Source organism: Typopeltis vanoorti, chromosome 2, assembly GCF_054136105.1.
Source record: "Typopeltis vanoorti isolate ZY-2024b chromosome 2, IOZ_Tvanoo_1.0, whole genome shotgun sequence".
Taxonomy (NCBI): Eukaryota; Metazoa; Arthropoda; class Arachnida; order Uropygi; family Thelyphonidae; genus Typopeltis; species Typopeltis vanoorti.
The window spans coordinates 50391436-50403969 of NC_143550.1; the positions used below are offsets into that span (position 1 = coordinate 50391436).

At 38.7% G+C, this 12534-nt stretch overlaps 1 protein-coding gene across 2 annotated transcripts in view; it reads right to left on the reverse strand.

Annotated features, from left to right (window-relative positions):
* LOC150109004 (putative RNA-binding protein Luc7-like 2) overlaps nt 1–12534 on the reverse strand; it is a 169743-nt gene that overhangs the window by 58854 nt on the left and 98355 nt on the right. For both annotated transcript variants that reach the window (XM_090404919.1, XM_090404928.1), the window contains exon 4: nt 6053–6163. In XM_090404919.1, the coding sequence (XP_090261045.1) occupies nt 6053–6163 (111 nt within the window). The remainder of the gene's footprint in view (nt 1–6052; nt 6164–12534) is intronic.

The following is a 12534-nucleotide window of genomic DNA, read 5'->3' on the forward strand; positions in this document are numbered from 1 at the left end:
TTGTTTTGAAACATCCAACAATGTGTTTGCTTTCATGAGACAAACACATTGTTGTCTCATCAGAATTGAAGGAGAACCGGCTTACCTGCCTGGAACTCGGGTTGGGCATCGTAGGTGCCAGAGTCCCCCCTAGTGTGTGTGTGTGTGTGTGTGTGTGTGTGTGTGTGTGTGTGTGTGTGTGTATACACACACAGTAACACCCTGGGACTGATGGAAATTTACACTTTCCAGGGGATTGATGGAAAAAAGTGTAAATAGCAGGAAATGTAAAAAAACATTAAAAAAAGGCTAAAACTTACTGCTAGTATGTGAGTCTACATACTAGATTACAAAATTTAATAACTGAAAATAAATGAATTTACAATTACTCACATTTATCTATTTAAAAAAAATCTTTAATTGTTGATTGTTTTTGCTTTTTCTGCACTCTTATAAGTTCCACCTGCCTCTCCACAGTGTATAAGGCATTAAATGCCCCATAGTCTCCTGATGCACTTGCAATATACTGCCTCAAAACATAGCTTCCATTGATTCTTTACTAGTAGGGACGGTAGGTTCTTGATCAGTCTTCTTCAACCACTTCTTCCTCTTCACCGTTGATGTGATCACACCAGCATCAACATCACCATAGTCTTGAAATGAGGAAGACTCATCCACACATACCAGTTGTTGGGCTCTGACATATCTTCTTCTTCCTCCTGTAGTTGTTCCTCCTCTTCCACAAACGTAACTCCTGCCTTCCAAAAACAGTTGGATATGGTTTCAGGAGTAACATGCAACCATGCTTTGGCCATATAATGCATGGCATCAAGGATTGATATGGTCATTTGTTTTGGCTCCATACCATTATCATGCATAAACAAAGCTTTTTCAACAAGCATTTTTCTATATTTCCATTTAAATGCATGGATGATGCCCAGATCTAATGGCTGAATTTCACTTGTACAATTAGGGGAAAAGAACACTAATCTAATGTTTCTGAGCTGTAGATCTTCAGGGTGTGCAGGACATTTGTCTAGCAGTAGTAGTATTTTGCAGTGATTTGTCCCCATTTTAACATCCAGAGCATGCATAGTGGATGTGAAGATGCTGCTGATCATCCATGTGTGTTGTTGGCATCATACTTAGTAGGTAGATTTTTCATGTTCTTAAAACATCTTGGCTTTTTAAATTTACCAATTACCAGTGGAGGTAATTTTTCTGATCCATCAGCATTGACCATGAGCAAAACAGTTACCCTCTGCTCTTGCTGAGTTTTCCACTGTGACACTTCTCTCCTTTAAAACACAATGTTTTACTTGGCAGAATGTTATAAAAGAGCCCAGTTTCATCAATGTTGAAAATATTTTTCGGTTCATAGTCCTGAATAATAGTCTTTAGCTCATGTTTCCACTGGTTTACAGTTTCCCCTGCAACACTATTACTTTCTCCACACACTTGATTATACACAATATTGTGAAGAGTCTTGAAACGATCAATCCATCCATTTGATGCAGTAAAACCATTAATTCCCAACCTCGCAGCAAATTCAAGGGCTTTCACTCGGAGTATAGTATCATCGACTGGAATACCCGATGCTGTCACAGAAACAAACCATTCCGCCACAAGTTTAACCAATTCATCGTATGTCGATGTCCAGATGTATTTTCGTTTTTTTGACATAGTACCAGGTTGGTTTGCATTGAGTTCAATGCTTGACCTGTTTTTTTACTATCGCGTTCAAAGTGGACACGGAGAGTCAAAGATCTTTTGCTAAATGCACACATGTTCCGGCATGCCAATCTACATGTCGCAGAATTGCCATCTTTTCTTCTACAGAAATACATGTTCTGTCTTTTTTCTCCATGTTACTAACATGGATCATCCACCACCGCAACTATCACACACTAAATTACATAGTAGAAATTCTGCAATATCAATTCGTACTGTGATTGAAAAATCATGGCATTGCTCATCACTACTGCAAGCATACAAGTCACCATGATGGCGGAAACGAAACCACAGCCGAAAGTAATGCCATCTGGGAACAGGAATGCACAGATTTCCACAGAAAACGATTTGAATGAGAGGAAATTGATTCGAAAATCAGTATTGCCACCCGAGACAAAAAACGCAAATCACGGGAAAACAACATATTGTGAGAATAGGACTTAAGACGGGACAAACGGAAAATGACGTAAATGGCAGGAATGTAAAAACGGGGTTTTACTGTATATATATATATAGAGAGAGAGAGAGAGAGAGAGAGAGAGAGAAAGTTCACAATTTCTTTAAATTTACTCTTTTCTTTTGAGATTTTGCAGTATCCTACTAAAATATTATGTAAAGGAATCTTTAAGAAAGTGTGCTTATTTCTCTGTTATAATCAGTTTGGTCCATAATGTCAGTGGCATTACCCTTAACTGCTTTTGTTAAAACTTTTTTTTTAATTTTTTTAAGGACCATATGGAATGTTGCTCTTTGGGAAGTTTGAATTTTATCAGAATTCTGGCCATGTCTAAATGAATAATGTTAGCCACTGTGGGAAAAAGATCAGAAATACCACATTGCACATTGGTCATGATTTGTAAAAGAAAGCCCAAATCTGTCCAGCCATGGAATATTGCTTCCATGTTTGGGGTGTGCACCAAAATCCTCTCTAAGATTGCTCGATTCTATCCAAGAGGACAATTTGCTAATTAATGATCCCTGTCTCACAGATTCCCTCAATCCATTTCTCATAGATGTTGTTTCTGCCCTGTGCTTCTTCTATAAAGACTTTCATGGACAGTCTTTTCTGAATTGGACACTATTATTCTCCCATTCCCCTCTAAAATCATTAAAACAAGAGCACTACTAACCAACACGCTTTTACAGTCCATCTTAAAACTCACCAAACTAACTTCACCGCCTCCTCTTTTATTCCATTTACTTCTGTCCTTTGGAATAGTCTCTCCCACTTCCCAAAGATTACAACCCTTGGCTGTTCAAGCAAAATGTGAACATACTCCCCTCCTTTCTTCTTGCCCTAATGTGCTATAGGTCTCACAGCCTTTCACGTGTGGATATATATATATGTGTGTGTGTGTGTGTGTGTGTGTGTGTGTGTGAATAAAAAAAAGCAGTAGCCAATCAAGAACTTGGCAAAACCCTATTCATGCCACTTCAGGAAAAAGTATTTCGTATATCAGTATTTCAAATGAATGTCATATTATAAGCTAACTGAATTCCAAAATGACCTGCTACTTGAAAAGCAGCTGTCTTTTTTTCCCCAAGGCAATAAAAAAAAATTTCAATAACTCGAAGGAGACAAATTAATACAGAAAAGCAGTATATGGTCCAATGCTAATGGAAGATAGAATGTCTTCTGTTCTTAAGCTGTATATGTTATCAGATATCAGATATCCTTCCTTCTTGTACCTTTCTAAATAAGGCACTGCAAGTTCATTTCTTATGAACCACTGTTATGGTTCATAAAAGTAAGAAATTCCCACTATCAGGTGATATTTGACATCACCTGATTAATTTTGAAAAGGATTACTAAGAAAGACTGTAAAGATGATACTGGATGGGTGTTAATTCTTATGAACAGTTCGTGGGATAATATCATTAGGACCAGATTTCGATACAAACCAGACTCATACGTATTCAAGTAATTTGGGATTTTTTTTTTTTATAACGGACATTAAATTACTATGGTCATCAAGGCAGGAGGAGCTGGCAGAGTAAATTGATATCAGCACCCTCTTTTGGTTATTATAATGGATGTGAGAGGTGGAAACAAGGATGAACAGATCTTATACTCAGTGACCTTAGAAAAAGCTTACTGGGTGACAAGTTCACCCCCCCCACCATTTCAAAGTTATATTTAGATTAGATGATAATTTCTTTCACAGTACCCATCTATAAAAAGGGAAATAAAGCAAAATGGGAGAATTACAAATACTTATTGAGGGTTCAAGGTAAGATTCCATTTTTATGCAAGCATACTTGCAGAGAGGCTCAGAAAAATTATGGAAGAGAAACCTAGAGACAACAACCACCTGTGTTGAGATCAAATATGAGTTACCAGGATCAGATATCCACATTAAGATAGTTCAAAAGTTGTGGAATATAGCTGGATTTAAAAAACAGTTCATGAAAGCCTGGCACTAGTTGCAACATGTTAAAAATGAATATATTAGGAAGGAACCTAATGTTGTTAGCATTCAAGAATGTGTAAGCAGAGCCGAAGCTGTTCTAAAGTGATAATGGAAAAACACACATTTGAAGGAAGGCCGAGATTGGGATGAAATGATGCAGAAGTACCAATAACTGACAGACTAACTTGACAGTTAGTGACTAGAGATCAGTAATAATGCAAACTTTCATTTAATCATGTAGCACTGTAATATTATCCTGTATACCAACTAAGGGTAAAACATTAAACTACTTATCTATGCTGAATTTTTTTCTTGGACTGCTTTCCTCTCTTATTTCATTTAAAATAACAAACCAATATCCAAGTCTTAGTTTTTTCATTATTTGAAGGATAATTGTTTTAGTTTTAGATTCTGACCCCTGCATTGACAGGAGAGTGGAAACAGACCATGAAAAGGAAGAGTGGAAATCAAAGATATCACTCCATTTGGCACAAATGCAGTGCCACAGAACATGAAATTGGTTGGGTGAAAGAAATTTCCAAAGAAAGCTGATACCTGAAGTATATACTGAAAAAAAAAAAAAAGCTAAGAAAAGATCAAGGGTTGGTGATCATCTAGAATTCTCATTGGTGGACAGAATTTGTGTAAGAGCAAATATGTTGCCATTTCTTTCAATATGATCAATGGAGTAGGAGTACTGAAGCCAGTCCAAGCTGTGGATAGTAAAGTCCTCAAGGAAGGTGACCTCACTTTTGATATTTAGATTGCAGAAAATCAAGCTTCAGAGATAATCAAAGGTCTGAATTTGTTGACAAAGACAAGCAGATATAGGCAACAAAATGCAGTAAGGAAATTTTAAATCAATAACATCATAAAGGGTGATTCTCAGTTTGGCATTCTCTGACAAAGGACACAAAATCAGAAAATGCAACGGTACCATCCCAATGTTAGATGATTCATATAAGATGGTGGTACATATAATTTTTATGTTAAAATTAAGATCACAAACCTTGCTAAACGAACATAGCAATTACTGTTTTGCATGCGGGAGATTATTTATAACCAACATGCATCACCAGGTTCAGTTCTGTCCTTACAGAATATCTAACACGTCCTTGAAACTAAACATGGGAATGGATGCCTCTGGGACTGGTATATGATAAAGCAGTGGTGTAATGCACAGAAATGTTCCCAAATTCACGCACCTCATCATAAAAGAACCCCCACCACCACACACACCATTCAAGTGCCATCTAATCTAGGAGGTTGACTACCATGATGTGACTAATGGTTAACTATGAACATGTGGTGAGGACCCTATCTCTTCCACATATTGTTGTAAGTATTCATCACTGTAAATCTGTGTATTCACAGGGCCGGTTTGCTTGTTCTGGGTGACAAAAAACTAGTTTCCAGGTGAAACCCCCCCCCCCCCATCTCTATACGAAACTGGCTAACTGACCATTAATCAAAAGAGACCAAATAAAGTTCCTCACATCATAGACAGGTACTGAACCTGGGTCTTTCTGACCAAAGGGCTTTGTCTATACCGACCGAGATACAGAAACTCCGTAAAAGAACAGCTTTGGCTCTGCTTACACATTTTTGAATGTATAGGCCATTCCACTATTTAGGTTCATTCAAAAACAAAATTTGTTTTTTTGATTAAAAATCATCACAATAACATTAATTTTTTTTTTATTGTACTGCAAAAATGTTTTTTTTATTATATCTTGAATTTTTTATGAACTATTTGAAGAATACAAGAGGTTAAAGTACATTTAAAACACACTTTATAGAAAAGTCATCATTTGCTTTTGCTATGTTATTTGCAAGTGGCAGTTAAACTTACTCAACTAAAAGACCATACTTCACAATATATTCTTTTATTTCTAAAATTAATATTTCATTAAATTAAATCTTTATGATACCTTTTCTGTTACTTCAGCACTCAGTTCTTCTTGTGTTTCTGCAAGACGCCGTTTTGCAACTTCTGTTCGTTGATCACAGTCATCAATAAAATTCTGAAGATGTTCCATAGCCTATGTAAACAGTAATCTTTTCATAAATCAAATTTAGTTTTACAAAAATAAGAGTGATCATTACAAAATTTAGTGTTTTAATGTATTGATAATTACTGGATTATTTATTTAGGCTTAATACAGAGACAGCTATAATCATCATTAAGTGAGCATGTTATGTCTTAATTGCAAGTGTTATTATTCAGAACTACCATGGAGTTCTAGAGACTGATTGTGGAAGATCTGCCTTAAATAGAAACTATCATACCAATCAAATGCATTCCATGCTCCTACAAAGCACTCGATGTAAAAAAAAAAAAAAACTACTCTTACACAATAATTGTTGTTGGAACTTCCAGGGATAACCTTTTGTCCTTGTTCTCTCCCTGAATATCACGAAAAATATCTCCCAAGTATCAATCTGGTAATTAGCTCTCAACAGTTTAAAATTTCTTAATCATATCATCCCTTTGTCTTTCACCCACCAAACTGCAAATTACATTCCCTCAGTCTATCCTCTGCTGTATCCTCTCCAAAAGTTACTTTATCCCCTTCAAAACCCAGTAACCAGATCTGAGCACAGTAATTGAGATATGGTCTGATCAGCATGTTATACAATGTAACTACAATTCTTATCTCTGCAAGCTAATATCCTCCTAGTGCTGCAGCAATTCTTATGGGTAGTCTTAACCACTGCAAAATGTTCTCTGAACTTCAAATTTTTATTTACATCACTCTAAAATCCCATGCTTCCTCCACTTCTTTCAGTGTTTCTCCACTAGGGAAGTATGCAGCCTCCCATTTGTGGATCTCAAATTATATTTAGCTGTGTTATACTCTTCCCACCCACATTAATTTGCCACTTTTCCAAATTATTCACTATCCTGAAGAGCCAGAATATCAAAACTAATACTAATAACCCTCTCAAGATTGACAAATATCTTCCCAAACACTAACAGCTCCAACAAAGCTAAGAGACTATAACAATAGCCTTTAAGAATATGGAAAAGTGATATGAGCTTTTGAACTACATGCCTAATCCTTCCCTTTTAATGGTATGCTCTGTTAACAGGTACTCGCAATAGATACTGAAGGAATGAGGATAGACTAAACTATATTCGTATATGCCACTATACTGATTAGTCAGTAATACAGTTTATCTTCTGTTCACCCTCCAGCACCGAGTTAATTAGTCTCAATTGTGGCTGTGGGATTTTCTCCAGATGCTCTAATATTCCCTCCCCCCCCCCCCCACCCCCCCCCCCCCCCACCCCCCCCCCCCCCCACCCCCCCCCCCCCCCACCCCCCCCCCCCCCCACCCCCCCCCCCCCCCACCCCCCCCCCCCCCCACCCCCCCCCCCCCCCACCCCCCCCCCCCCCCACCCCCCCCCCCCCCCACCCCCCCCCCCCCCCACCCCCCCCCCCCCCCACCCCCCCCCCCCCCCACCCCCCCCCCCCCCCACCCCCCCCCCCCCCCACCCCCCCCCCCCCCCACCCCCCCCCCCCCCCACCCCCCCCCCCCCCCACCCCCCCCCCCCCCCACCCCCCCCCCCCCCCACCCCCCCCCCCCCCCACCCCCCCCCCCCCCCACCCCCCCCCCCCCCCACCCCCCCCCCCCCCCACCCCCCCCCCCCCCCACCCCCCCCCCCCCCCACCCCCCCCCCCCCCCACCCCCCCCCCCCCCCACCCCCCCCCCCCCCCACCCCCCCCCCCCCCCACCCCCCCCCCCCCCCACCCCCATTATTATCAACTATGTGATCACATTATGAAAGCAAGTAGCATTAACCTAATATCGAAATCAGATATTTGACTCAGCTCTTCAAATAAATGGATCCAAGACAAGTCTTCAGGACTCTAAATTAAATAACTGGTGTAACAAATTTGGTATGGAAATTAGCAAATGAAAAGAAACTATGAAAACAGGCAGGAAAATGGAATCAATTGAATTCTCAAAGGAAAATTAATAGAACAAATTAAAATATTTCAATTATTTAAGTAGTTTTCAGAGCAGATGGAAAACCTCACCTGTAAGTGTTATGCTAAAATGGCTGGTTATTTCTGAGTAATTTGGCTTCTTAGAAACTAAATCATGCTCTTCTAAGGGAGTTAATTCTATATTTATAGTACAGTGGAACCTCAGTTGTCGAACTTAATTCGTTCCCGAAGGCTGTTCGGAAACCAAATTGTTCGAAAACTGAAACCATTTTCCCATAAGAATTAATGTAAAATGGATTAATCCATTCCCAAAACACCAGCTGATTGTTTATTTAAACCTTTAAAACAGTACTTTATGCATAAGATGGTATACAAACATAATGAAAATGCATAAAATCTTACATAAAAAAGAATAAACACAATAAATAGATAAAATAAAAACGAAAATTTAACTTCACTTTAACTATACATACGGAGGAGAGTTGATGGCACAGGTGGAAGGAGGTGAGTAAGGGGAGTCCCCTTCCAGAAAAACATCAGGTTACTGTCCTTCTGGGGTTTTTTCCTTTTTCTCTTTTCTGTCTCTTGGTACCACTTGACTCTGCTTGAGACACACTGGGCCTCTGTCTCACTAAAAACCTGTCCAACGACATTTGTTTTTGCCTGAGTTTTAAAATGTTTCTGAAGTGAGACATGGCACTGTCATTGAAATGATTTATGATGAGGTTTGCTACAGCTTTGTGAGGGTGATATCTTGCCACAAAACTTTGCACCTCACTCCATTTTGCACACATTTCTTTGATCAAAGAACTAGAAACATCCTCAATCCCTTTCTCTGCATCTGAAGACATTTCCTCCACCTCCGTCTTTTGCTGCTCCTTCTGAAGGTGTTCCAGTTCTTCTGTGGTGAGCTCATTCCTGTGATCCTCCACATCAACATTGTCAACTTCCAAGCCCATGCTTTTGCCCAGAGACACAATATCATCGACAAGAGCAACATGCTCAGCCTCAATGTCTCTGTCTGCTACACAGTCTGGCCACAATTTCCTCCAGGCTGAGTTCATCATCCTGTAAGTCACTTGCGCCCAGGCTTTGTTTCAAAGATACTTAAGCAATGGAGAATGTTGAAGTGATTTTTCCAGAATTCTCTGAGTGTTAATTCTGTGTCAGAGGTCACTTCAAAACACCTTTAAAACAGTGCTTTGGTGTAGAGTTTCTTAAAGTTCGAAATGACCTGCTGGTCCATGGGCTGAATTAGAGAAGTTGTGTTAGGGAGCAGGAACTTCATTGTGATAAAATCAGACTCTTCTACTAACTCGTCCTCCAAGCCTGGAGGGTGAGCAGGAGCATTGTCCATCACAAGAATAATCTAATTGGCAAATTTTTTTCTTGAAGGTATTTTCTCACACTTGGGGCAAAGACTTCATGGGTAACCACTCAATAAACAATTGCCTGGTTACCCAAGTCCTACTATTAGCCCTCCACATAACAGGCAATTTACTTTTCATCACGTTATTTTTCTTAAACACCTCGGATTCTCAGAGTGGTACACAAGCAATGGCTTGACCTTGAAGTCCCCACTTGCGTTTCCACATAGCAAAAGAGTCAGCCTGTCCTTCATTGGCTTGTGACCTGGTAATGCTTTTTCCTCCTGAGTTATGTAGGTCCTTTTTGGCAATTTTTTTCAAAATAGGCCGGTTTCATCACAGTTGAACACTTGTTGGATAAGAAAACCCTCAGCCTTTACACAGTTACTAAATTCTTGCACATATTTCTCAGAAGCTTCTTGGTTTGAACTCGCAGCCTCTGCCATGCCTAACCACACTATGTATGCCGCTTCTCCTCTTAAATTTCTCGAACCACCCCTCTACTAGCTTTGAACACATCAGTATCAGCACTCATACCAGGGTTTTTCTTTAACAGGTCATCATGTAATCACCTCGCTTTTTCAAAAATTATAGCCTCAGAAACACTATCACCAGCTAAATGTTTCTCGTTTATCCAAATCAGCAACAATTTTTCCACTTCTTCAATCGTCTGCGATCTTTGTTTAGTACGAACTTTCATTCCTCTTGCAAGATCAGCTCTCTTGATCACCTTTTTATATGAGTATTGCACATATCGTTGATTTCGCCATACCAAAATGCATAGCAAGATTCGAGACATGAATGCCATTTTCATGTTTGGATACGATTTCTTTTTTCATCTCTATTGTGGTTCTAACAACTTTTCTTTTTGCTTTGCTGCTATCACTATTCTTCTGCAGCCCCATGGTGGCTTAATTAATAATAATTTATGAAAAAAAAACAACAAAACACAAAGAAAATCAAGAAAACTCACTGCAAATTCGAGCAGGCGTCTGCACTGAACAAAGGCTACCACATAACTGATGCTTTCCCGCCTTACAGCTCAGCACGCAGAGCACGTGGTTGCCTGTTCGTGAACCGAAATTCTGTTCAGAAACCAGGGCATTTTTTGTTTTTGGGAACAAAAGAACAGAGGTGTTCGACAACTGAGGTTCCACTGTATATTATGTATGTCAATTATTCGATTCCTCTCACTAGGTTTGCAGGATGAAAAACTGTTGATAAGGTTATATCACTAACAATTGTTAAGAAGAGATTTAGCATATAAAGATACAGAAACTGAAGTTTATTACAGTAATTTACAGTTTATATTTCTAGCATTGTAAGAGTTGCAGGGACTAAAGGCAAACAATCTTTGCTGATGCTTCTTTGATCCCAGTTGTTGAGATAGAATGAATAAGAAATGCAATACACACTAGGAAAAGACCAAGGATGTAGTTTTTTTTTCCTTTCTGAAGTTATATCAAAATTAAAAATATTTCTGAAACAAATACTCATATTAAAAAAAAAAAAGAAAAAAAAAAGTACTTTTGACTTCCTTCATTTTCAAACCCCCCCCCCCCATTTCAAAAGATAAAGTTCATCCTACTACAGTCAAACTGGGCCTTCAGGTGACATTAAGAACACATGAATTACATCCATTTTCATCAACTTGGTATGTCTAGATTAGATGACAATGGCATTAATACAAATGAACATATTACATGGCAGGACACAATACTTATTCATCATAGTTGTTTTATATATGCAACTATTCAAAGAATCCTGTGGAAATTTTCCAAATTGTTCTGTGCCAATCCTTAATATTTGTGAAATTGCTATATGAAAGATTAATATCCTTCCACTACAAACAGATACTATTACTTTAAATTTGATTTACTTGATTCAAATTCTTACACTGTTAGTTCAAATTTAGTCCTTACCCACTGTGTCAACAAATATAAGTTGCAAAGTTCTGTTGTAATAAACTATTCTTCCCTTCAATGTGACTTTATCCATTAAATCTTTCATAACAAGCATGAAGAAGTAGAGTCTGCGAAGGAAAAAGTCTACAACTTATTATTATGATACTAGTCAACTCATCTCTATCTATTCATTGGACATTATCAAATGCCATATAGTCACTCAGTTGCTTGATGATGTGTCACACCAGTATTCACTAGATGGTCCTGTTGTATGCATTTCTGATTCCCTCTGAATATCAATCATTCCAGACACACCATTCAACCATCTCATTGACGGTCTATTCCTTCCTCTTTTTCCAGAAACTTTATCTTCTATTACTGTTTTGAGAAGTTACTTCAATCCTTTCAGTGTGTTCAAAGTAATTTAACTTCCAATATCCTTAAAGTGCTACCAATCCTTTCTAGCATTCATCTGTTTGTCTTCCTTTCAATATATAATATCCTCAGCCTTCTATAATACCACATCTCAAAAACAGATCTTTTTTCCTATCAGACTTTAGGTTTCATGTTTCACATCCATAAGTCGTTGATGGAAGAACAGCCACATCCAGAATCACCAACTTTGTTCCTATGGAGATATATCTATCCTTCCAAATTTTAGACATGTCTCTGACCACTGTTTTACCCATTCCTAATATTCTTCTGAACGTCAATTCTTCACATTATATAACTGATGACAGGTACTCGAACTTGACTACCTCAATTCTTTTTCTATTAAGGCATACTTGTTTCTCAGGAGTTTCCCTGTCTGTATTTCCTTTGAGAACCATATTCTTTGTCATGCTAGGACTGAGCTCAAGTCCTCCGTTCTAATTGATCTCCTTAACTTTGTCAAGGATTTGTCCTAGTTCTTCCTTGTCATTATGAAGGAGTACTGTATCATCTACACACCTCAGATTACTGATAAATCTTCCACCTATCTTAATTCTTAAGATCATCCAGTGCTGCATCATAATGTCCTCAACATAGATACTCAACAGGTAAGGAGATAAGCATCTTTGCTTATCTCCTTACCTAACTCTCTTTCTAACCTGAAGCTAAGTTAATTCAACACCTGTTCTTACTGTGGCTTCTTGCTCACTGTACAAGTTATCTATCAACCTGACAATGTGTTAAGGAAATCCCA